The sequence below is a fragment of the Hemitrygon akajei genome, chromosome 2 (genome assembly GCF_048418815.1).
Source record: "Hemitrygon akajei chromosome 2, sHemAka1.3, whole genome shotgun sequence".
NCBI classification, from domain to species: Eukaryota; Metazoa; Chordata; class Chondrichthyes; order Myliobatiformes; family Dasyatidae; genus Hemitrygon; species Hemitrygon akajei.
In genome coordinates this window covers 14,158,617-14,185,985 of record NC_133125.1, presented here as the reverse complement: position 1 = coordinate 14,185,985, position 27,369 = coordinate 14,158,617, and the positions used below count along the sequence as shown (strand labels likewise).

The following is a 27,369-nucleotide window of genomic DNA, read 5'->3' as shown; positions in this document are numbered from 1 at the left end:
ACACCTCCCCTCAACTTTCCTCCACTTACCTTAAACGGATGTCCTTGTCAGGAGACACAATGTAGAAGCACTTCATCAAGGTTTACTGTATAGTGGTCATCAACTACTGCTGATACTATTTAATCAATGGGCATCACTAACTTAAAGACACAAGAATCTGACTTTTCCTGGTTGCTTTTCTGCTGAGTCAGTAAAGGCAAGATACCAAGCCTGGAATTTCAGTGTGAGTTCTACTTCTTTCCTTTAATCTGATTAGATAAAGTTCTCAGTGGACCAAGTTAGAAGATTGAGAGCTCAAGTTGCTTATACTTCAGTACATTAGTTTCACTGCTTTGGAGTGTGATTATCATTATGGTATCAAACTATATTTGATATAGGAGTGAGCGTTCAAATCTCAATAATAGCAAGAGGTTTTAAAAGAGGGAATAGTTGAGAGCACTTAAGAGCAGAATAGCTTAACAAGTTGGTTAAGAAATCCGGACAAAATGCTGGTGGAACACAGCAGGCCAGACAGCAGCTGTCTCGGCCCGAAACGTCGACAGCGCTTCTCACTATAGGTGCTGCCTGGCCTGCTGTGTTCCACCAGCATTTTGTGTGTGTGTGTTGTTGTTTGAATTTCCAGCATCTGCAGATTTCCTCGTGTTTGCTCTAAGAAATCCAGAATGCTTTGCTAACTTTCTTGGAAAGCTTGGATAATTGATGCACAGAAAGTATCTCTTTAACAGTATTTGATTTACAGAGTCTGGATTACACTAAAAACTGATAACCTGGGCATCAGGAATATAATTCAATGTTTTCCCCTACAAAGTTATGACATTGTACTGATGGATTATAAGTCACACACATGTTGTACCCATTGCAAAGCCGAGTTGTGTACTTTCTGTAACTCATCACATTAACTCCAACTTGTGGCATAGTGGTTCCCTGTTTGACAGCAGTTTGTAAATTTGCGGTATTGATGTGCAATTTCCTTAATCTTGCTACAGGTGTCGTAATGCTGATGGATATCACTAAGACATAAACAAATTCTTGAACAGAGCAATAAAGCTACAACAGCATTTAAGGTTGCGATTTCATAATGAATATGAACATTAAAGTTTTATTTTGATATGGAACCATGCATCAATTAACTTCAATTAAATCTCAAAGAAGATGCACTATCTGCACCACAAAATTGAATAGTTAGGCCCTTTGTAGTAGGTTAAATGTAATTATCTTGTGTTCTTTGGGTGTGGGCAAAATTTATTTTCGAAGTATTTTTCAAGGAGATGTTAAGAACATCTTTGAATATTAAGATCTGCATACCTGATGCATCTGTGATGCTGCTCAGAGTGCCTGTTTTCCCGAGTCTGACTGTGAATAAATGAATGGATGGGCTTGTCTTTTGTAGCTGACTGAGCCTAATTAGTCACAATACTGTATGTGTGTTTATGGGGGTAGTATTGGTTGTACCTCTCCAATGCCTTGAGATGACTGTGTGAGTAATAAGTTTCTCAGAAACATTTAGAATGGCAGGAACCACTGCTATACAGTAGATTGTGAACTTTCTACTTGGTTCAAAGTCTTAATCTTAAAATATGCAGTGTTCCAAATCGCCAAAGATTGTTGCCGCATAGTGAAGACAGTGCAGGACTTCGTTAAGGATGGTTTTGCCTTTGGCTTCAACATATATAAAGCCATCTGTGTTTCCCACCTCTCGTCATGGACCTTTATTGGGCTCAGTGCTCTGTTGTACATAGCATCTTTTGTTATATAGATCACCCCTCAATCTTCCAGACTCCCAAGGATATACAGCCATCTTCAGCAATTTGTGATAGGAGCACGCTCTCATCCCAGGAATTAGCTAAGTGAATCTCTTCCAGAATGCCTCCAATGCTTGTATCCATTTTTAAATAAGGCCATATCTGTACACAGTACTCTTCATGCAGCATCCGTACATTTGTAGCAATTAGTCTATTTAGTGTTATAAAAACCAATATACTATTTGCCTTCCTTGCTGCACTTGCCTGCTAACCTTTTGCGATTCACACACAGATCACACAAATCCCTGTTTGCTCTTTTATGATCTCTCATATAAATAAAAGTCTGCCTCATGCACTTACTGAAGTGTATAACTTCCAACATTCTCACATTAAACTCCATTTGACAGGTTTTTGCTCACTCACTCCCTAAACCTTTATCTTGCTGTAAGGTATTAATGCTGATTGCAGCATGCCCTACTGCTTCCGTCCCTGGCACCGGCACCCCTGAATTCCATACACGATGCCTCCTCTTTCAGATAGCTCAAATAAGAGGTTCAGTAACTGATGTCTGAGTCACTCTACTGGCAGATGTCTCAGCTTGATAAAGACCAATTTATTACAATGATATCTTCATGGTAACTGGTCTTTAATCCCATGTTTCAGGCTTTCCCCAAATACCATGAGCTCTTGTGTAACAGCTCTGTTAAAGTGGTGGCATGGTAACATAACAGTTACTGCAACACTTAACGGCACCAGCAGTAAGATTGAGGTGAGATCTCCACCGTTGTAAGGGATTTGTACGTTCTTGCTGTGACTATGTGCATTTTCTCCATGTGCTTCAGTTTCTTCCCATATTCCAAAGACCTATGGTTAGGGTTAGGCATCAGAAGTGTGGCAGCCCAGCGCAATCCTCGCTGGTTTGATTTGAAACAAATGATACATTTCACTGTATGTTTCAATGTACATGTGACAAGTAATGCTATTCTTTGTGCTATTTTGCCTTTTCTATAGCAGAAGCATAAGTTACCCATTGTTACAGGTATCCCTCGCTTTTCAAAAGTTCACTTTACACCACTTCGCTTTTACGAAAGACCTCTATTAGTACCTGTTTTCGCTAACCGAAAGATATCTGAAGAGGATTTTCGCTTTTACGACAAAAGGCAAAAAGCAAAAATAACGTTCAGCGTTTCTTTTGCAGCAAGCTGTTATAGAGGCAGCGTGCACTCCGAGCAGTGAGGGTGGCGCCGCCAAGCTCCTTCCCCGGGAACTGCACTCAGCATCAAGCTGCCATAGCTTTGAACTTGCTTGAGTGGATTGATGGTTGTACAAAGCGTGGTGTTCCCTTAAGTTATCTTATACTTAAGGAGAAATCAGTCAGTGTTTTTAATAAGCTGAAACAGAAAGCAATGGACGATGGTGGTGAAAGTGTTGCGAAAGTGGAATTTAAAGGTAGTCATTCCTGCTTTTACTATATGTTGGTGTTATTTTAGGTTTTGTATGTTATTTGGTAGGTTATTTTTTGGGTCTGGGAACGCTCAAAATTTTTTCCCATATAAATTAATGGTAATTGCTTCTTCACTTTACAATGTTTCAGCTTACAGACGGTTTCATAGGAACGCTCTACTTTCGGATAGTGGGGGGAAATCTGTATATCCCACTCGTTCGGAGACAAGTCACAATCGTGGGTTGCATCACAGCCCAGCTTCATGTCTTCCTGTGATTATCTATGCATGCACGTTCCTAAAGGAACCACTGAATCAGAATAGAGAGCAGGAATTTACACACTCCTTTGTGTCTCAGCTTGGATCAGATGGACTGAGTCCAGAAGTAGAACTTAATTCGGATGCTAGAAAAGAATTTAAGTAATGCTATAGAGAAAAGAAATGAAATCTTCTGGAGAGCACATTATCTAAGATGCAATCACCCAGAAAGTCACTTTGGGAGGCCTTAAAATGATAAGACCGTAAGATGTAGGAGTGGAATTAAGGCCATTTAGCCCTTCTAGTTTATTCCATTATTCCATTATGGCTTATTTATTATCCCTCTAAGCCCCATTCTCTTGCCTTGTTCCCATAACCTTTGATACCCTTACTAATTTGTACTTATGCCAGAATTTTTGTAGTTTCCAAATGAACTTATATCCTTCTTGGTCTTCAAGTACTGAAATGAGTGACAGAGGATTGTGTCTTCATATGGATGCCTGATGTTCATGTAGTCTCATGGATAATTTTCTCCTCATCTTCGGGGCATTGGATTTGGTATATTACACCTGTTCTCCAAGTGGTTTGTTGGATCTTTGGGTCTCAAAATGAGTGTTCTGATGGTTGTGCTGGGTTTGTGTGCTACCATTATTTCATGCAGTTGGAGTGGTCTTGCTGTCATTTCAGAAATATTCCCTTTATATATGGTAGCATTGTTCTCTTCCTTGTCTGTTCAGTAAAATGGGTGTTCCTCTATTCTGAGGCTAACATTGCATTTGCCTTCCTTACCACCAATTCAACCTGAAAGTTAACCTTCAGAGAATCCTGCACAAAGTCTTTGAAGTCCCATTGCATCTCTGATTTCTGAATTTTCTCTCTGTTTAGAAAATAGTCTATGCTTTTATTCTTTCTACCAAAGTGCATGACCATGTACTTCCTACACTATATTCGATCTGACATTTCTTTACTCATTCTCCTAATCTGACTTGGTCTTTATGCACACTCCCTACTTCCCCAAAACTACCTGCTGCTGCACCAGTCTTTGTATTTCCGCAAACTTGGCCACAAAGCCAGCAATTCCATCATCCAAATCATTAATATATATCGTGAAAACAAGTGCTCCGATCCTGTGCAGTGGCTTCTCCATACCAAATAGTGATGCAACCAGTTAGAATGCTCTCCATGGTGCATCTGTAGAAATTTGCTAGAGCCTTTGGTGATATACCAAGTCTCCTCAAGCTCCTGATGAAATATAGCCTCTGTCATGCCTTCTGTGTAATTGCATCAATATGTTGGACCCAGGATAATTCCTTAGAGATGTTGACACACAGGAACTTGAAACGCTCACTCTTCTGCTGATCCAGGACTGGTGTGTGTTTCCTTAACTTCCTCTTCCTGAAGTCCACAGTCAATACATTGGTCTTAAGTTCAAGGTTGTTGTTACGACATCACTCAATCGGCTTATCTGTCGCACTCCTATACACCTTCTCGTCACCATCTGAAATTTTCCCAACAATTGTTCTGTCCTTGACAAATTTATAGATGGTGCTTGAGCTGCACCTAGCCATATAGTTGTGGGTGTAGAGAGAGTAGAGTAGTGGCCTAAGCATGCATCCTTGAGGTGCACCATTGTTGATTGTCAGCAAGGAGATGTTATTTCTGATCTGCACTGACTCTGGTCTCCCAATGAAGAAGTCAAGGATCCATTTGCAGAGGGAGGCACAGAGGCCCAGGTTTTGGAACCCGTTGATTAGTACTGAGGGTATGATGCTGTTGAACGCTGAGTTGTAATCAACAAAGAGCAGCCTGATGTTGGTATTGCTGTTGTCCAGGTGATCCAAGGCCGAGTGGAGAACCAATGAGATTACATCCGCTGTATACCTATTGTGGCAGTAGACAAATTGCAGCGGGTTCAGCTCCTTGCCTAGGCAGAAGTTGATTCTGCCCATGATCAACCTTGTAAGAAATAATGACCTGCAAACCCTGCCAGGGCTGGCATGCATCTGATTCCACCTCTAATTTCAATCAGAATTTTTTTTTGCTCTTAAAATAACCTTCTGTAGGTCAAACCTGGACTTCTTGCATAGTTATAGATAATCAAATTCAAATTTAATTATCATTTAACCATAAATGAATACAGCCATATGAAACAGCGTTCCTCTGGGGCCAAGATGCAAAACTTACACAGCACATTGATTCTGATATATATATATATATATATTTGGCTAGCTCCCAACCGAGCATGGACGTCATGCTATACTACCTCTGCTGCAGTCCTCTCCTGGACTGCAACAGTAGACACGCCTGCAGCTTGAGGCCTAGTCCTTGCTACAGTTGAGGCCACGTAGTTCCCCTGCTGTCTGTAGCACCACCAAACAAAGGAAATAGGCCTGCAGCATCTTTTATTATCATTATCCAACAGGATCTTGCATTCGCCAGAGAAACATCCAAGATAATCATCTACAGTTACATTGCATGCAGCCTGTGCACAGCAACTCCTATGTCTTCAATATCTTCCTGCAACAGGCAGCAATATGGTCTGCACCCAGTCCAGCTCCTCTGACACCCATTCCAGGTACTTCAGTCATCAAACAGTCACTGATGGGGTAGATTTGCAGTACACAAAGTTCTTGGAGACCAGTATGGTCTTGCAATTATAAAAATGACATTTAACAAAGATAAAAACACCTTTGATTGGCCCCCGAGAGGCCGCTGCTGGAAGTTAATGCTGCAGATCAAGCCCTCAGGAGACTGCAAATCGCCTGGTTCATCCACGGCTTCTGGTTTGGGTACGTCTAGTATATTCTCAAAGGCACACACTCATCCACATAGGTGTTGATGAAGTCAGTGACAACTGTGGCATATTCATTCAGATCCAAAGATAAATCCCTGAATATTGTCCATCCACCGACTTAAAGCACTGGCTGTAAGTGCTCCTCCGTCTCCCTTGACCATACCTTCTTGGTCCTCACCGTTGATGCTATGATCTTTAGTCTCTGCTTATATGCCGGGAGGAGGTACAGCCAGGTGATTGGACTTTCCAAAGTACAGGTGTGAGATGGCATGGTAAATGTTCTTGATAGTGGTATAACTACTGTACCACTATCAAGTATGTTGGTGCGTCTGGTTCCGCAGGTGATATGTTAGTGGTAGTTGTTCAGAGATTTCAAGTTGGCCTGGTTGAAAACTCCTGCATTGATTAGGAAGGATTAGCGTGTGTTGCATCATGACTGCTGAGCATGGTTATCAGGTCCTCTAGTGCCTGACTTCTGTTGGCCAGAGGTGGAATGTACACCGCTACCAGGACGACAGTGGAAAAAGTCCTTAGACAAAATGATGGCACTAGATGTTCCAGGCTGGGTGAGTAGGATTGAGGCAGCTTCTGTCTGTGCACCATGATGAGTTAAGCATGAAACATACTCCACCTCTAACTTTAAAAGAATCAACTGTCATGTCTTTTTGGTGGATGTTGAAACCTTTGGGCTGCAGCGCTGCGTCCAGTGTGGCAGGGTTTAAGCATGTTTTTGTGAGGCAAAGTATACAGCAGTATGTGATGTCCCTTTGATACTGAGATTTTGATCTGAGGTTTTCAGATTTATTTTCTAGAGACTACATTTGCCAGCAGTATCATCTGAAGTTGGGGTTCTAAAGCCTTTGTGTTTCAGTCATACGTGCAGACTGGCCAGCTTTCTAAGCTTCTGTTTTCTTAAAGGGGAAGTACTCTTGCGATATGAGTCTGCCATCTAGGGTGCACCAGTTTTGAGGATTGATTAATCTGCTTACTGCAGTACTTATAGCTGTGACTGTGAATTTCAGTGCAGTAGTCCTAAATGAGAATATTTGATGATTTCCGTTGTAGCTGCACACAAAGCATTACCACTTATCAGTGCACCCCTGCATTCCCACTCTTTGCCTCCTGCCAATCAGCCAATCTTCTATCCATGTTAGTTATCTTCCCTTTAATACCATAGACTCTTGTTAATCAGCCACTTATTTGGCACATTATCAAAGGCCTGAAAATCCAAGTAAATGTCATCCACTGACTGTCCTTTATCTATCATTTGGCACCTAGGAGGCATATTACAATCTGGGTGTCTCTTTCACATCCACAGAATCTCCTATTTGCTCCTTTAACTATGGAATCTTCTATCAGTACTGTACTCTTCTTCTCCCCCTTTCTCTTCTGAGATACAGAGCCAGACTCAGTGCCAGAGACTTGGTCGCTGCAGCTTTCCCCGATAGGTCATTTCCCCACCCCTCACCAGAATCCCGAGCAGTTTACTTAACATTGAGGAGAACTCTTATGTTGTACACTAATTGCCTATTTCTCTAGTTTTGCTAATTGTGTGACTAATGAAATGTTTTGCATTTTGACGTAAATGAAGAACTTGTATATAATTATTTCATAATGAAGCTGTTGGCATTTAAGGATCCAACACATGTAAATTTTCTTGTACTTTAGAAGTCGTGTTTTTAATGCATAATATTTGTCAGTGATATGCATTAATATTTTAAGGTGTATGATTGTATCTGATACTAATGTACTTGGATGTGATCCTGAGTGGATAAAACATGGAATTATTAGAATTTACAGACAAGAAATAGGCCATTTGACCCAACCAGTACGTGCTGTTGTTAATAGTCAGAACTATTTCTATTTTTTATTCTATTAGTATAACCTTTTATTTCCTTCTTTGTACCTTTGTCTCAAGTAGTGCCCATGGGGCTGAATTTGCATTCTTCCCATGCTTGGTAGAGATTCCTTTTGGCTTCCGATTTTTATTTTGGTCACTATCATATCAGTGGTCTCTGGTTTTCCTCTTCTGGGAAACATCTTTTCTGTTTCTTCTCTTTGAAGGTTTTTCATAATTTAAAGCCCTCCTGTCGGGTCACCTTGAAGATAAGCAATGAAAATGTATAATCCTTTCCTGACAGTGTAACTTGGCAGTTCTGGTGTGATACAAATAATTTGCACCCTCTCCAGTGCCTTTTGATCCTTTTTATCACGTTAACTGATATTCCATGTGTGGTTTAAACCAATTCTCATGCAAGAAAATTATTGTTACTTCACCGCGTATGCAAAGAAAGTTGTCTTTAATGAAATGTTTAAGGTGTGTACACCAACTATTTGAATATATGTGGTGCTTAGATTATTGATTGCAGTTGGGTTTGTGTGTTTCACTGGATCTTTGAACACCACAAATGAGTATAGTGTTGATAATTAAGCTTGGTTTTGAACAATTCTATTTTGATATTTCTGGTCTTTTATGTTAAACTGTTTTTGATAGGTAAACCTGTTTAAATTGTGATTCCAAACCCAGAATTGAGGCAATAACCCTGATTTGTTTGTGGCTCTGTGTGATATGTATGAGCTCTAAGGGCTTTTCTTCTTCTACAGGCACCTTTCCCAGAGAGCACAGAAGGGTTTGGTTCGCAGATGGTATTCTGCCAAACGGAGAAGTGGCAGACTCAACAACAATGACGGCAAATTCACCGGTTGGCACTGGCACAGGAACAACAGAAGATGTACCCAACATCGCTCAAGAGACAAAAATGGTATCACTGAATGCTGAGTTGTCTCCCCCTTAAACAGCAAATCTACATATTTGTGATGTATTATATTTAGATAGACTGAAGTGTATTTCCATTTAATTCTGGAGAGTTCTGAATCACTGTAAGCTCAATGTTTTGTTTTCCCTCCAATGTATAGCCTACATCACACGGGGCAGGAGATAAAGTACTTTCTGATCATACAAGTCAAGTTGATGCCTTGAAGACTGATTTGGCTGTAACAACAAGTTTAGCAAATGTTCATGGTGTCAAGGCTGACATTTCTCGAACAGACTATAGAGCACTGACTGCCATTGGGAAGTCTGTTCCAAAGGTTATGAGCCTCATTCCAGATAATGAGAATGGTCTTCCACCAGTTGTCATAGCAACAGGAGAGAAAGAAGGTAATGCTCGATGTCTAAAATGCTTATTAACATTATTTCATACATTCCATTCAAATTATTCAGAAATAAAATCAAAGTTAACTGTTACATGTAAAATGCTGTTACTTTTACAAAATATGTACAATTTAAAATGCTGTGTTTCCCAAAGTATAATTGTACTTTTCTTTAAAATAACGTCGACATATTGGCTATTTATATGTTGGCATTTGTGGCAATCATATCCATAGCAAAGTCAATTAGCAGTTAACTGAATATTTCTTAAAAACCAAATTTTAACTTTAAATGAATCTCAATTTTGAGCAATGTTTCTAACAATAGGGAGTAACATCAGACCAGAATCCTGTTACCTTTCATGTGCTCTGTGTTACTTCTGGGCAGGTCTTCATTCTCATTTTTGGGTAGTAAACCACTTCACATTGTAGTTTTGCTAGTCGATGCTTTTCATATAAATGGTTATTTGATGTTTATAAAAACCAACAACATTAGGTATGTGGCATGTTTAATTCAACTGGCATATTTTGCTTGTATCTAATAATAGTGTGTCATGTATGGCCTCTTAATTCAAAGATAGAACTCTCATGTTTCTGATCATAAGGTTGGAAGGTCAGTCATGTTATCTGAAAATCAAGAGTACAATCTGGATTGAAATAATAATGCATTAGTGAACATTGCAGTAGCATTTTATAGCTTTATAGCTTTTTATTTTATAGCTTTTATAGCCAAACAGTAGCATGGATATTGGGTGCAAGTTGAATAGGGAGTTAACATTGGCATGTGGCAAAGGTAATGTCGCAGTAGTTATGGGGGATTTCAACATCCAGGTGAACTGGGAGAATCAGGTTGGTGCTGGACCCCAGGATAGGGAGTTTGTAGAGTGCCTACGGGATGCATTCTTGGAACAGCTTGTACGAGAGCCGACCAGGGACAAGGCTATTCTGGATTTAGTCTTGTGTAATGAACAGGATTTGATAAGCGATCTTGAAGTAAAGGAGCCATTAGGAGGTAGTGACCATAACATGATAAGTTTTTATCTGCAATTTGAGAAGGATAAGGGCAGATCGGAGGTGTCAGTGTTGCAGTTGAACAGGGGAAACTATGGAGCCATGAGGGAGGAGCTGGCCAAAGTTAACTGGACGGATATCCTAGCAGAAAAGACAGTGGAACAGCAATGGCAGGTATTCTTGGGAATAATGCACAAGGTGCAAAATCATTTCATCCCCTGGGGAAGGAAGGATTCAAAAGGGAGAAAGGGGCCACAGTGGTTGACAAAGGAAGTCAGAGATTGCATAGCATTAAAAAAAGGGAAATATGACAGAGTTAAGGTGAGTGGGAGGACAGATGATTGGGAAATTTTTAAGGAACAACAGAACTTAACTAAAAAAGCAATACGGGGAGAAAAAATGAGGTACGAACGCAAGCTAGCCAGGAATATAAAGGAGGATAGCTAAAGCTTTTTTAGGTATGTGAAGAGAAAGAAGATAGTTAAGAACAATGTTGGGCCCTTGAAGAATGAATTGGGTGAAATTGTTATGGGAAACAGAGAAATGGCAGAAGAATTTAATAAGTACTTTAGATCTGTCTTCACTAGGGAAGACACAAGCAATCTCCCAGATGTATGGATGGGCCAAGGACATAGGGTAACAGAGGAAGTGAAACAGATTGACATTAGGAAGGAAACGGTGATGAGTAGACTGATGGGACTGAAGGCTGACAAATCCCCAGGTCCAGATGGTCTGCATGCTAGAGTAAGGAGGTGGCCCTGGAAATTGCGGATGCATTGGTAATCATTTTCCAATGTTCCTTAGATTCAGGATCAGTTCCTGAGGATTGGAGAATGGCTAATGTTATCCCACTTTTTAAGAAAGGAGGGAGGGAGAAAACAGAGAACTATCGTCCTGTGAGCCTAATATCAGTAGTGGGGAAGATGCTGGAGTCCATTATTAAAGATGTATCTAGATAGCAGTGATAGGATTGGGCCGAGCCAGCATGGATTTACCAAGGGTAAATCATGCTTGACTAATCTGTTGGAGTTTTTCGAGGATGTAACCAGGAAGTTAGACAAGGGAGATCCAGTGGATGTAGTGTACCTCGATTTTCAGAAGGCATTTGATAAGGTCCCACATAGGAGATTGGTGGGTAAAATCAAAGCTCAGGGCATCGGGGGGAAGGCATTGACATGGATAGAAAACTGGTTGGTAGATAGAAAGCAAAGGGTAGTGGTGAATGGGTGTTTCTCGGAATGGCAGGTGGTGACTAGTGGGGTGCCACAGGGCTCGGTATTGGGACCACAGCTGTTTACAATTTACATCAACGATTTAGATGAAGGCATTGAGAATAACATCAGCAAGTTTGCTGATGATACTAAGCTGGGTGGCAGTGTGACATGTGATGAGGATGTTAGGAGAATTCAGGGTGACTTGGATAGGCTGAGTGAGTGGGCAGATACTTGGCAGATGACGTTTAATGTGAATGTGTGAGGTTATTCACTTTGGGAGTAAGAACAGGAAGGCAGATTATTGTCTGAACGGTGTAGAGTTAGGTAAGGGAGAAATACAAAGAGATCTAGGAGTCCTTGTTCAGTCACTGAAGGTGAATGAGCAAGTGCAGCAGGCAGTGAAGAAGGCTAATGGAATGTTGGCCTTTATTACAAAGGGAATTGAGTACAAGAGCAAGGAAATCCTTTTGCATTTGTACAGGGCCCTGGTGAGACCACACCTGGAGTATTGTGTACAGTTTTGGTCTCCAGGGTTAAGGAAGGACATCCTGGCTATAGAGGAAGTGCAGCGTAGATTCACAAGGTTAATTCCTGGGATGTCCGGACTGTCTTATGCAGAGAGGTTAGAGAAACTGGGCTTGTACATGCTGGAATTAAGGAGATTGAGAGGGGATCTGATTGCAACATATAAGATTATTAAGGGATTGGACAAGATAGAGGCAGGAAATATGTTCCAGATGCTGGGAGAGTCCAGTACCAGAGGGCATGGTTTGAGAATAAGGGGTAGGTCATTTAGGACAGAGTTAAGGAAAAACTTCTTCTCCCAGAGAGTTGTGGGGGTCTGGAATGCACGGCCTCGGAAGGCAGTGGAGGCCAATTCTCTAGATGCTTTCAAGAAGGAGCTAGATAGGTATCTTATGGATAGGGGAATCAAGGGATATGGGGACAAGGCAGGAACCGGGTATTGATAGTAGATGATCAGCCATGATCTCAGAATGGCGGTGCAGGTTTGAAGGGCCGAATGGTCTACTTCTGCACCTATTGTCTGTTGTCTCTTATATCATGGTTGACATGTGAAGGTTCTATGGCTGGATTTCTTAAAGATGATATTGATGGAGTGGTTATTCTGTAGAAATATCTTCAGTATTCACAATCACTCTTTGCTTTATTCCCTGTGCACTTACTGTGGAGGCCGAGCAGTGGTGGAGGAGCATCCAACTCAGAGCCAGGCATTGTTACGGCTGGAAGATGGAGGGGCAAATCCTTTGACCTTTGTGCTGAATGCCAATCTTATTGTAAACGTGAAATTTGTGAATTGTGAGTAGATCCACCAAATAACACAGTCTCTTTAAAACTGAGATTAAAAGATTAGTTATATTTCTTTATTCGTGATATTGAAGTCATTTCCTTCTGCAGTTATATAGAAATTTAGATCTGTGGCCAGAATTTTGTTTTTAAATATTGTATTTTCATTCATTATGCTAATCTAGAGATTAGTTTTCCCAGATGATATTGTTTAAGGATCCTTTGCTTTTGCCACAAAGCAGCCACTCAGGTAATTAACTCTTTCAAGCACCTCAGTTAAAGTGGCCAGTATGGTTGGAGGTCAGTTTGGGATTAAAAGTTCAACACTTCTTTGTGAACACCATCTAGGATACACACATCCCGGTGTCAGGTTTCTACAGTTCCAGGTCAGTGACCTCTCCTCTGCACTAGAAAGATCAGTATGGAATACTAACTGTGGTCATTCATTTACACTTGTTGCCTGTTATTGGTTTTGCCTTTGCTGCAGTAAACAGAAACTACTTTTTAATTGGGCAGCGTGGCTCGAAGGGCCAGAAGGGTCTCCTCTGCACTGTATCTCAATAAAACGAAAATACTGTACACTCAGTGGTCACTTTATTAGGTATCTGAGTATATGTTCATAGTCTTCTGCTGCTGTAGCCCATTCACTACAAGGATCGACATGTTGTGAGTTCAGAAATGCTCTTCTGCATATTATTGTTGTACCAGTTTGACCATTCTCCTCTGACCTCGCATTAACAAGGTGTTTCCGCTGACAGAATTGCTGCTTATTAGATGTTTTGTTTTCTTCACCATTCTCTGTAAACTCTAGAGACTTGTGTGTGAAAATCCTAGGAGGGCAGCACTTTCTGAGATACTCAAACCACGCTGGCTGGCACCAGCAACCATTCTATGGTCAAAGTCACTTAGATCACATTTCTTCCCCATTCTGATGTTTGGTCTAAATAACAACTGGCTGATTAGATACTTGCATTATCGAGCAGGTGTACCCAATCAGGAGACCACTGAGTGTATTTTTCCACCTGGCCAGTTAATCCAATACCTTCTGCTGCTATACAGATTTTTTCTCATATTCACCAGACAGACAAATACTTCATCATTTACAAAATCATTATCTTCTACTTTAAATCTAAATCACTGAGTCCTTTATTTCATGGTATGTAGCAGTCCTTGAAAACTGATTAGAAACCAATTGTAATGAGCCTTCCAATAACCAGAACAACTATTGAACAGACTGGAATTAGAATTAACTGATTAGTTGCTGCTGCTCCCTATTAGACTTCCTAAAGATAGGTGTTTCTCTTTTTACCTTCTTTCTTGGTGATCCACATGGCAATGTCTTGCTGTCATAATCCTGTCGATATTAATCTGTGAAAGACCAATTTTCCTTTGCTGGTCCCCCTTAGTCAAACCTTGCTAAAGTTCTCCAACCTTTAATTCACCTGGAGTTTCAAATTGTCCAGTATTGTTTTCTCAAAAAATCATGTCTGTTCAGCTGATTTTTCCATGTACACCTTTCCCTCTTGAATGTGTGTACTCTCAAACCTGTAACTGTTTTCCTTACAACTTTTTGAATCAGCTTTCCAATCGCCCAAAAGAAAGAAGTTGCCACAGTCAAAAGAGCTTTTGTCATGATTGGTACATTTTCTGCCATTTTAGAAGACTTTAACATGGCTCATCTTTCAGTTATCACTCCTTTCCTGATGTGGAATTCTTCTTCAAAATTTTGCTTGGTTCTGTCCTGATTTCTATCTGAGGGGAATCATGTAGATTAAAATGCTGTGGCTTGTACCTTAATAATTCAAGATGTTGTTTCCTTCAGGAAAACAGAAAAAAATTAGTGTTTAAATTTGGTCACCTTTTGCCCTAACTATAGGCCTGTCACCATTTCCAATCACCAATAATGTGTTTTTAAACTCCTTTTAATACTTAACAACTTTTCCCACCTTTCTTTCATCTCTTTGGATCTTCCACTCACAGAATGACCAGCAATAATACTTGCACTAATCTCCCACTGATCCCTTGTCATTTCGAGCTTTTAAAACACCACTTGCATTTTTACCTACACCGCCTTTCAGTACAGAACATTCTGAGAGATCTTAACGGCAGGCAGTGTTTCAATACACATGATTTTTCAAAGGCATTACTCTATTAAGTACAGTGGATTCCATTTAATTCGGTGATTGGTTAATCGAGACAGTCGTCAACTCATAAAGAACAAAAACTAAATCGAAAAGAAAGCCAGAATTCCCTTAATTTATTTGAAATACCATGCTGCTTAGTTGGCACAAGAGACTGTTGGCAAACAAATTTCTAACTTACGTTGGTAGTGTGCACTTGCATGGCTATTAGAAACTACTCTGTGCTTAGAGTAATCAGTTTTTGAATAACGTTAGATGTTTGTTTTTGTGTTTAAACAGCGGTGATTTTTGTCACTGGTTAGCGAGAAATAAGCAGTAAGAGAATTTGGAGTTGTCAACCACAGTTTCAAGCATTCAGGCTTGGAGATGCCAAAAACGGTTGGGAGTGAAGGTGAAAACAAGTTAGGAATTATGAAAGTATCAACAATCATCTTGAATGTTACAATGAAAATGAAAATTTGGAGGATGCAATTGTCTAAAATACTGTATGAAGGCAATCCATTATCTCCACTAGGAGATCTCTGCTGGTTTTGTTCATTTACATACAGTCCAAAAGAACACGGCAGATAAATTCCTCTTATCAGTAACTGCTAGGAACTAATACACAGTTTAATAGTACTGTAGAGGTATTGGTAGTGTTCTGATGTATATTTCATTTAACTACATAAATTGTTACTCAGTTAAACAGTAGTTTATCTTTTATTTCACTTTTAATTATTTCCATGAAATTTCGGTTAATTAGGGTAGCCACTTAATTGAGCCAAAATGTTGTGGTCCCGATGTGCTCAAATTAACCGGAATCCACTGTATTTATTTTCCAAAAAATATTATAATTTTAATCAATATTTAAATCATAATTTTTGATATGATTTTTCTTTCTTTCATATACCTAGATGCTTCAAATAAATGCTGGTGCTTTGTATCTAATGGATTACACGGTGTAGGCCAGGCCGAAGTAGTTATTTTGTTGTCGTGTTTATCTGAAGAAAGCGCAATTCCAAAAGACATCCTTAAATTTTATATTAATCTATATCAGGATGCATCCAAAGGTATGAATTTAACATCCCATCATTATAACTAATTAATTAAAATATACTTTAATCCTAACAAACAGTTGGGTTTTTTTCATGTGGTCCTACCCTGAATGTTTGTTAATTTGGTTCTTAAAATGTATTTCAGTAAGTTTTAACATTACAGATAAGTAATTCTAATCTCAGTTTAAACAATCTGTTCTAGTGTTATTTGATTAGGTAATGAGAGACAGCCTCAGAATACAACATCCCTTTAGAAAAAAGATGAGTAATTTCTTTAGCCAGAGTTTGGTGAATCTGGGGAATTAATTGCCACAGACAACTGTGGAGGCCAAGTCATTGGGTACATTTAAAGTGGAGGTTGATTAGTAAGGTCATTGAAGATTATGGACAGAAAATTGGAGAATGGGATTGAGAAGGAAATTAAATCAGCTATGATGGAGTGGTGGAGCAGACTTGATGGGCCGAATGGCCTAATTCTGCTCCTTTGTCATATGGTTTTAAGGCAATTTAAGTTTCTAAATCTGCTAGAATTTGATCACTTGAAAACAACTTGCTAATTGTTCTGTCTTTATTCCAACAGGAAAAACCATTGGAAATTTAGGAATGTTTTCCTTCACAGAAAGTTTTCTAGGTAGTAAAGATCATGGTGGATTCCTTTTTGTTATGCCAACATTTCAGACGCTAGCAAATCTTCTGATTCCTACTAGCCCATTTTTGTTTGGAATTCTCATTCAGAAATTAGAAATACCTTGGGCAAAAGTGTTTCCCATTCGACTCATGCTAAGATTAGGAGCAGAATACAATGGTGAGTTCTAACCTGTTTGCCAGTAAAGTAAACTAATTCTGATCTAGGGTCGTTGTTTTGGGCCAAGACCCTTTATGACCGTTATTCATCTAGATGCTGCCTGACCTGCTGAGTTCTTCCAGCATTTTATGGGTGTTGCTCTGGGTTTCCAGCTATCTGCAGAATCTCGCACGTTTATAATTCTAACCTGTCTGACTAGGGACTGATGCATTATTTCTGAGATTAATTCCATTAGATTCTGCATTATTTCTGTTTATTTGAGTAAGACTTGAGTGAGATAGAAAGATGGTACAGAATTTTAACTCGCTGGGATGAGAAAATAGAATTATGAGTTACTTTGGAGTAGTGAACAGAATTAAATGTAGATTTAGCAAAATAAGGCACAGTTTGCCTCTGTCATTCAATAGAGTCATAGAAGAGTACAGCATAGAAACAGGCCCTTTGACCCATCTAGTCTGTGTTGAACCATTTAATCTGCCTACTCCCTTCAGCCTGCACCAGTACCATAACCCTCCTTATCCCTGCCATCCATGTACCTATCCAAACTTCTCTTACACATTGAAATCGAGCTTGCGTGCACCACTTGCACTGATAGCTCATTCCACATTCCTGAGTGAAGAAGTTTCCCCTCATGTTTCCCTTAAACAGTTCACTTTTAATCCATGACCTCTGATTGTAGTCCCACACAACCTCAGTGGAAAAAGACAACTTGAATTTACCCTATCATAACTTTGTATACCTCTATTAAATCTCTCAATCTCCTTTAATAAATGGGTATAATGCCCCGCAATTAAACCTTTGTCTTATAGTCTTCTGGAGAGGCTTGTGTTGCTCTACTTGGGACAAAGGATGAAGCTCCTTTGTTTGAGGTCTCTTTATGCTGCCTAACTGACCAAATTTTTCCAGTGTTTTCTTTTTTTATTTCCACCATTTGCAGTTCTTTTTTTATTTTCTTGAGGATTAATGATAATAATCATATGTGATGCCAATAATTGTCATAATATTCAAGAAGGAAATGTCATGTAAAATTAAAATCTTCACAGGAAGCTTCTGTAGTATTTTACAATGGGATGTGGACCTATTTTATCTGTTGATTAGAGTACCTTTATTTAGGTTGCCGAATGTTTGTGGCTTGAAATAAATCTTTGTTTCTAATTTCAAATCTGCAAGTAATGACATGCGAGCCTTGAAGTTGCTGCTTCTAATTTGTTTCCATTTGTCCCACCCAGCAGTGGAGGTATTGATTGGTCTGTGTTTTCATTCACAGTTTATCCTTGTCCCTTAATGAGTGTTCGATTCCGTAAAGCACTCTTTGGAGATGTAGGTCATACCATCATGAATTTGCTAGCTGTAAGTATTTGTAGTTTATATCTTTCTGCCACTTTTGCATGTGTTTCAATCCTACTTATTTTCCTGACACAAATATTTAGGAGCATTCCTGCTTCTGGTATTGACTAATCCAGATTACATCATTCAATAAGCGAATGGAAGTAAATGTGAAGATACTTATTAAGGTAATGGAGCCATTTGTAAGTTTTGTTACAAAGAAGGTCACAGAGCACTACAGCATAGAAATAGGTCATACAGCTCATCTAGTCCATGCCAAACTATTTCTCTGCCTAGTCCCATCTACCCACACCCAGACCATAGCCCTCCATACCCCTCCCATCCATGAACCTACCCAAACTTCTCTTAAATGTTACAAATGAATCTGCATCTGTTGGTGGCTCATTCCACATTCGCAACCTAAGTGAAGTAGTTTTTCCTTAAATGTTTCACCTTTCACCCTAAACCTATGACCTCTAGTTCTAGTCTCACCCAACCTGAGAGGGAGAAGCCTCCATGCATTCATCTGATCTATACCCCTTGTAATTTTGTATACTTTTATCAAATCTCCTTTCATTCTTCTAAACGGAAATGGGAGTTTTAGTTTAGATGTTCATAGTATGGAAATTTTCTGAACTCAGAAGTAGATAAGTAACTTGGGTCAGATCCAAGGATGTATTTCAACATAGAAGCATAGTACAGTACAGAACAGTTTTGGCTTTTCACCCCACGAAGTTGTACCAACCTATATAAACCTACTGTACAATTAATCTGACTCTACCCTCCTGCACAATTAATCTGACTCTACCCTCCTGCACAGCCACAACCCTTAATTTTTCTTACATCCCTGCACCTCTTTAAGAGTCTTTGAAATGTCTTTAATGTATCAGCATCCAGCATCGACATTTACCACTCTGTGTAAAAACACTTCTGATGCATCCTCTAAGCTTTCCCCCACTCCCCTTAAATGGATGCCCTCTGGTATTAGCCATTGGTGCCCTGGGTAGAGGCTTTAGCTCTTTATCAATTACAGCTCGGTATTTTAACACTATCGTCCCCTCGAAACTAATCAGTAAACTCCGAGACCTGGGCCTCAGTACCCCTTTGTGCAATTGGATCATGGATTTCCTCAGTTGTAGAGCCTAGTCAGTTCGAATTAGCAAAAACATCTCCTCCACAATCTCTGTTAGCACTGGAGCATCACAGAGATGTGTACTTAGCCCCCTGCTCTGCTTGTTTTACACCTGTGACTGCGTGGCTAAGTACAGCTCCAGTACCATATACAAGTTTGCTGATGACATCACTGTCGTGAGTTGTATCAAAGGGGGTCATGAATCAGCATATAGGAGGGAGACTGAATATTTAGCTGAGTGGTGTAATGACAACCTCTCTCTCAAGGTCAATAAGACCAAGGAACTGATTGTAAACTTTAGGAGAGGGAAACCAGAAGTTCATGAGCCAGTAATCATCGGAGGATCAGAGGTAGAGAGGGTGTCACTATTTCAGAGGATTGTCCTGAACCCATCTTATAAATATAATTGTGAAGAAAGCAAGTCAGTGCCTCTACTTCCTCTGGAGTCTGCAGAATCAGCATGTCATCGAAAACTTTGGCAAACTTCTATAGATGTGTGATGTAAAGTGTACTGACTAGCTGCATTATGGCCTGGTATCGGAATACCAATGCCCTTGAAAGGAAAGTCCTACAAAAGGTAGTGGATTCAGCCCAGTACATCACGGTTAAAACCCTCCCAAGCATTGAGCATATCTATATGAAAGGTGGTCGTCGAAAAGCAGCATCAATCATCAAAGATCCTCACCACCCAGGCCATGTTCTTTTCTCGCTGCTGCCATCAGGTAGGAGGTACAAGTGCCTCAGGACTCACACCGCCAAGTTCAAGAACAGTTACTGCCCCTGAACCATTATGCTCTTGAACAAAAGGGGATAGCTACATTCATTTAAAGTGTTATATTGTTATTTAATGCTATTTATACCTGCTTTTGCACAGTTTGTTTATAGTCAACAGTTCCTGATGTTTACAGTTTACAGTTACTGTTCTTTAGATTTGCTAAGTATGTCCACAGAAAAAAAGAATCTCAGGGTTGTATGTGGTGACATGTATGTACTCTGATAATAAATTGTACTTTGAACTTTGCAACATTACCTTGCGGCTCTTGAACTCACTTACCTGATTAATGAAGGCCAACTTACCATACGCTTTTGTCAATGGTCAAAGCAACTTTGAGAGTCTATGGACATGGATCCCAAAATCCCTTTGCTCTTCCAGCTGCTAAGAATGCCACCATTAACTTTGTACTCTGCCTTCAAATTTGACCTTCCCAAATGAATCACTCCATGGTTTTCCAGATTGAACTCCATCTGCCTCTTCTCAGTCCAGCTCTGCATTTTGTCTGTGTCCTGTTTTAATCTATGACAATCTTCTACACTATCCACATTAGCATCAACCCCTCCTGTTCCATGCAATCATCATCATGTGTCATTGGTTTAAGCATTGCTGCTACCAAACTACAGAGCCTGTTCTTGCACATTACCACCATTAATTGACAATTCATTATACTCCTATTGACCAATTCACTTTAATTCAGAAAATGGCTATGGACTTTCAATTTGCAGTTTAGGTATCCATTAACCAACTGAATTGAATTGATTTTATTACTTACATCCTTCAAATACATGAGGAGTAAAAATCTTTGTCTCTGTTCAAATGTGCAATTATAGTAATTTATGATAAATATGTACAACAGGATAATCAATATAACATATAAATACACAGAAATGTTGCAAATAGAAACATCAGCATGAATTAATCAACCTGATGGCCTGGTGGAAGAAACTGTCCTAGATCCTGTTGGTCCTGGCTTTTATGCTGCGGTACCATTTCCCGGATGGTAGCAGCTGGAACAGCTTGTGGTTGGGGTGACTCAAGTCTCCAATGATCCTTTGGGCTCTTTTTATACAACTGTCTTTGTAAATGTCCTAAATAGTGGAGAGTTCACATCTACAGACGCGCTGGGCTGTCCACACCACACTCTGCAGAGTCCTGTAATTGAGGGAAGTACAGTTCCCATACCAGGCAGTGATGCACCCAGTCAGGATGCTCTCTATTGTGCCCCTATAGAAAGTTCTTAGAATTTGGGGGGCCATACCAAACAACGGTCTGAGGTGAAAGACGTGTTGTTGTGCCTTTTTCACCACACAGCCGGTATGTACAGACCACGGGAGATCCTTGGTGATGTTTATGCTAAGAAACTTAAAAATGTTCACCCTCTCGACTCCAGATCCATTGATGTCTATAGGGGTTAGCCTGTCTCCATTCCTCCTGTAGTACACAACTAGCTCCTTTGTCTTTGTGACATGAGGGCGAGGTTGTTTTCTTGACACAACTATCTCAGGGTGATGACTTCTTCTCTGTAAGCTGCCTCATTATTAGTTGAGATTAGGCCAATCAATGTAGTGTCATCAGCAAATTTAATTAGCAGATTGGAGCTGTGGGTGATGACACAGTCATGGGTATACAGAGAGTAAAGGAGGGGGCTTAGTACACAGCCCTGAGGGGCTCCTGTGCTGAGAGTCAGAGGGGCAGAGGTGAGGGAGCCCACTCTTATCACCTGCTGGTGATCTGACAGGAAGTCCAGGATCCAGCTACACAAGGCAGGGTGAAGGCCGAGGTCTCTGAGCTTCTTTTTGAACCTGGAGGGAACTATGGTGTTGAATGCTGAACTGTAGTCCAAGAACAGCATTCTCACATAAGCATCCCTCTTCTCCAGATGTGTACGGACAGTGCATAGAGCTATGGCTATTGCGTTGTCTGTCAATTGGTTGTGTCAATAGACGAATTGTTGAAAATATTTCAAGATATTTTATGTCACTGTGATACTTCGTATATAACCTGAAAACTTAGTTTGATTATTTCCCTGTTGAAATGCTGCCGTTTGTCCTTGGATTATTCTCTCTTTGTAGGATCTTCGAAATTATCAGTATACTTTGCCGACAGTTGAGGGATTGGTGCTTCATCTGGAGATGGGCAAAAGTTCAATTAAAATCCCTAAGAGGAGATACAGTGAGGTTAGTAATGAAATTAAACTGGTTACCAGGTAATGTTTTCTGTCAGAGACTCATTTATAACTGTTGTTAGGTGGAGGATGAACGTATTGAAACATGCATCAAAACATACATTGAAATGCATTGTCTATGTTAATAACCAACACAGCCGAAGGGTTCTGGTGCCAACATAGCATGTCCACCCTGCTCGGCAGAACAACATTGAACACAACAAAACAGACAGGAGATCTAGGCCTCATATGGAGCCAGTGATCATTAATGGAGAATGTGTGGAGCAGGTTAAGACCTACAAGTATCTGGGAGTACAGTTAGACGAGAAGCTAGACTGGACTGCCAACACAGATGCCTTGTGCAGGAAAGCACAGAGTCGACTGTACTTCCTTAGAAGGTTGGCGTCATTCAATGTCTGTAGTGAGATGCTGAAGATGTTCTATAGGTCAGTTGTGGAGAGCGCCCTCTTCTTTGTGGTGGCATGTTGGGGAGGAAGCATTAAGAAGAGGGACGCCTCACGTCTTAATAAGCTGGTAAGGAAGGCGGGCTCTGTCGTGGGCAAAGTACTGGAGAGTTTAACATCGGTAGCTGAGCGAAGGGTGCTGAGTAGGCTACGGTCAATTATGGAAAACTCTGAACATCCTCTACATAGCACCATCCAGAGACAGAGAAGCAGTTTCAGCGACAGGTTACTATCGATGCAGTGCTCCTCAGACAGGATGAAGAGGTCAATACTCCCCAATGCCATTAGGCTTTACAATTCAACCGCCAGGACTTAAGAACTTTTTAAAAGCTATTATTAATGCTTTTTGAGATAGTGATTTAGATGCATATCATATTTTTTACTGAGTTAAGTATTGTATGTAATTAGTTTTGCTACAACAAGTGTATGGGACATTGGAAAAAAAGTTGAATTTCCCCATGGGGATGAATAAAGTATCTATCTATCTATCTATCTATCAAACGACAAAGCAACACAAGCAAAACAAACCCCGTTCCATCCTACCAAATATGCATGTCCACAGACTTCCTGATTCCATATATACATTTGATGTTTGTGTCTTTCATCCTTTAAAATTAATAATTGTCAGCTTTGTAACTGTAAATTTAATACACAATAAAATCTCACCTAGTTTTTTTAATAATCTCATTAACTTAATGAGACTATTTTGGAACCTTGACTGTATTTGTTGTACATCTTTTTAATTTTTATTCCTTATCACTCTAAACTCTACTGATAATGAAGTAAATCATCTCATTTGTATTGGGTTAGTGCATCGATACTAATGAAAATACATACTAATCAGAATCAAGTTTAGTATCACTGGCATGTGTCATGAATTGCATATAGTATGTTGTTTTATGGCAGCAGTACATTGCAAAACATTATACCAATATAAATTACAATAAGAAATATGTGTTTGTGTGTGTGTATCTATAGAAATTAAATAAGCAGTGCAGAAAGAATGGAAAAAAATACTGAGGTAGTGTTTATGGTTCATTGTCCATTTATAAATCGATGGTGGAGGGGAAGAAGCTCTTCCTGAGACATGGAGTACATGTTTCAGGCTCCTGTACATCCTCCTTGATAGTAGCAAAGAGAAGAGGGTATGTCCTGGGTGGTGGGGTTCTGAGTGACAAGTGAAACTTCTCTGAGGCATCTCCTTTTGAGGATGTCCTCTGTGGGTCCGGCTGGTGTCCGTGATGGAGTTGGCTGAGTTTGCGATTTAAAATTATTTTTTTTTTGGCTGTCATTTCATGATTGCCTGTTTCTGTGTCTCAGGTCATGAAAGTAGTAACCTCTTCAAATGAACATGTGGTTGCTATGGCAACAAGTTTCAGTTCAGATGCTGATTCACACCTGGTCTGCATACAAAATGAGGATAAAAATTATCAAACACATGCTAACACTGTTGCTGGGAAGACCAGAAAAGGTAACTTTGTATTTTGTTTTCTGTTTTGGTTGTGGAACTCTGCAGAATTCATTGTTGTATGACTATTCTCAACATTGGTGCTCCACAAGGGTATGTCCTCAGCCCTCTTTTTCTATTCCCTGTACACTCTGTGTGGACAGATTCTGCTCTGATTTCATCTACAAGTTTGATAGCAGATGATACCAACATAGTGGCCTATCTCAAATAATGATGAGTCAGAGTACCAAAGGAGCGAAAGAGCTTAGTGACTTGGGGTTATGTCAACAACCTGCCCTCAAAGTCAACAAAACAAAAGAACGGGTCATTGCCTTCAGGAAGGTTGGGGAGAGGGTACATTGATGGTGTTCAGGTTGAAAGGGTTGTGAGCTTCAAGTTCCTAGGACTTACCAAACAACCTGTCCTGATCCAACCATGTTGATGTCACGGCCAAGAAAGCTCTGTACTTCCACAGGAAGCTTAAGAAATTTAGTGTGTTCCCTAGATTCTCATCAATTTTTATCATTGAAAACATTCAATCTGAATGAATCTTGGCTTGATGTGGTAACTCTGCCCATGACCACAAGAAGTGGTGAGTTGTGAATGCAACTCAGTACATCACGGAAACTAGCCTCCCTTCCATGGACTCTGTTACACTTCTCACTGCCTCGGAAAAGCAGCCAGCATAATCATACACCCTTCCCACTCCAGAAGTTCTCTCTTCTCCTCCACCTCCCATCGAATAGAAGATACAAAAGTCTAAAAGCACATACCACCAGGCTCAAGGGCAGCTTCTATCCTGCTGTTGGGAAAAATTGACCAATTCTTAGTGGTCAAAGACCCAAAACTCCCGAAGACCCCAGGTTACATTATTGATTATGTGTCCCATTGCACATCTGGTTAATTAAGCCAAATGGTGTTGGACCAGCGTAATAAAAGGCATGGGCCAGATCAAAATAGCAGGAACAAGTGGCAGTGAATCTTCAGTAACAAGATCAAGAGGGACAATTTTCTCACTGTCCACATGATTGCACCCTAACCCTAAACCTAAATCTGGCCCACACATCCCCATAATCCTTGGGTTTAACATCCCCACAGACCCTTACCTGGCCACCCCCACATCTCAACACTCATTCCCTACAATCCAGCATCACCCCCCCCCCCCCCCCCCCCGCATCAATCATAAGTAATAACTCCATCGCTTTAGCAAATTCATAACCGTAAACCTTAAAATTTGGGTAAGGAGCAGAAAGATCCCAATAAAGCAAAATGTTGGACCTGGTTATTGAAGGCATGGGCCAAATCAAAGTGGCAGGGTTGCTTGACACTGAATCTCAAGTGACGAGATCAAGAAGCACAAGAGAATCCCCAGTACGATAAGATGGACTCTTGACTTCACAAGCTAACTTGTTATGCCTTTGCACCTTGTTGTCTACTTGTATTACACTTTCTCTGCTACTGTAGCACTTTATCTTATACTGTATTATTGTTTTCCTTGTACTACCTCATCACGTTGTTGTAATGAATCGATCAGTGTATATGGCGTGCAAGACAAGCTCTTCATAGTACCTCAGTATGTGTGACAATAATAAACCAATTTACATTTCTTCCTGTGCTGTAGTTACAGGAGCCTCTTTTGTAGTGTTTAATGGAGCTCTGAAAACAACTTCGGGATTTATCGCTAAATCCAGTTTAGTGGAAGGTAAGAGAAAGAAAAGAATACAAAGTTGATAGCATTTCAGAACATCAGTGAATCAATTTCAGAAAAGATCATTCCTATGTAAGTTGCCATCATATTAAACTGTATTTGGTTTTTGGCTACTGCTTTTCCTGACATTAATGTTTTGGAACATAAATTGAGTAGAGGTTAACTTTACACTGACAACTTGTATAGAGGATCTGAATATAAGAAATAAAAGAAGGAAATCTTTCATTAGAAGTTTTAAAGTTTGCAAGCACTGGAGAAAATTACATTTTGCCAATATTATCACAAATGCTCTCTAAGGAAATCATCATTAACATGAAAATGCTTTATAAATAATGACTTAGTTTGTTAGGCAGTGGCTGTCATAAAATAAGTAATGAGATGCCTGGCTGTATCAAAAACACAGGCTGTTATTCAACCTGAACTTCCAAAATGATTTCAAGCAAATTATACGATCTAGCACATAAAAGTAACAGACAAAATTTCTGCATTTTAAATAAAACTACTATTGGATTGTTGCTTGAAAGCAATTGGAAAGAATCGAGACAGGTAATTAACTCATAACACTCATTCTTTACCATGTACATGGCTATAACTGTCAGTATCTGGTTACACATTGTTAAAATAAAGTATATTTCATATAAATGGTCCTCAAAAGTGATTTGGATCGTCAGTCTTTTCCCTCAACAAAAACATCATTTGCATGTTGCAAGATTAGATGGATTTACACATCTCACTAAAAATTAAGTTCTTAGTTAAAGCTAATGTAATTTTTTTTTCTGAGTATTGAGGATGATACAGAGAGCTACCTAGAGTAATGAAAAATATAAATGTTTTATCTGTGTTAACTTTATTTTGGTGCTGTAAGCAGCCGATGCTGAATAAACTCAGATGCTTATGACGGTTCTGAATTTAACTTTACCTTCCCAGACTATCCCTGGGAATATTGTCAAACATGCAGTTAATTACAATATAAGGCTAATTAAACTGTGATTTATAATTGATATAAAACATTGCTAATATCTTAAAAGATTAAATCCAACAGCTGATTACTGTCCAGCAATTATTGTTACAAGAAAAATTTAAAACCATAAATTCCTCCAGAAAAGGTTTATGCTGTGTTCTATTTGTTTAAAAAGTTGCATTGCAGTTTTGGTTCAACTTCATGCTCCTAGTCTCCACTTCCTAGTCTACAGATGAGAAATATTTATAACTTTTGTTATCTTTTAATGAGAGCAATTCAAAATTTCAGATGGACTGATGGTTCAGGTAACCCCAGAGACCATGGATGGTTTAAAGTGTGCTCTAAAAGAGAAGAGAGACTTTCAAATAATTTGTGGAAAATTGGATTCTGATGACAGAAGAGAATTTGTAAATATTCAGTGGGTCGATGATGACAAACCTGTAAATAAAGGGTATGATTTTTGATATCAATCATCCTTTGAATAGTAAAATACTCA

General features: G+C 39.7%; 1 protein-coding gene across 5 annotated transcripts in view; it reads left to right on the top strand.

Annotated features, from left to right (window-relative positions):
* zfyve16 (zinc finger, FYVE domain containing 16) overlaps positions 1-27,369 on the top strand; it is an 81,818-nt gene that overhangs the window by 40,574 nt on the left and 13,875 nt on the right. For all 5 annotated transcript variants that reach the window (XM_073067407.1, XM_073067399.1, XM_073067392.1 and 2 more), the window contains 10 exons: positions 8,841-8,998; positions 9,153-9,396; positions 12,803-12,928; positions 15,951-16,106; positions 16,672-16,896; positions 18,164-18,246; positions 22,202-22,306; positions 24,078-24,228; positions 25,826-25,906; positions 27,162-27,324. In XM_073067407.1, the coding sequence (XP_072923508.1) occupies positions 8,841-8,998; positions 9,153-9,396; positions 12,803-12,928; positions 15,951-16,106; positions 16,672-16,896; positions 18,164-18,246; positions 22,202-22,306; positions 24,078-24,228; positions 25,826-25,906; positions 27,162-27,324 (1,492 nt within the window). The remainder of the gene's footprint in view (positions 1-8,840; positions 8,999-9,152; positions 9,397-12,802; positions 12,929-15,950; positions 16,107-16,671; positions 16,897-18,163; positions 18,247-22,201; positions 22,307-24,077; positions 24,229-25,825; positions 25,907-27,161; positions 27,325-27,369) is intronic.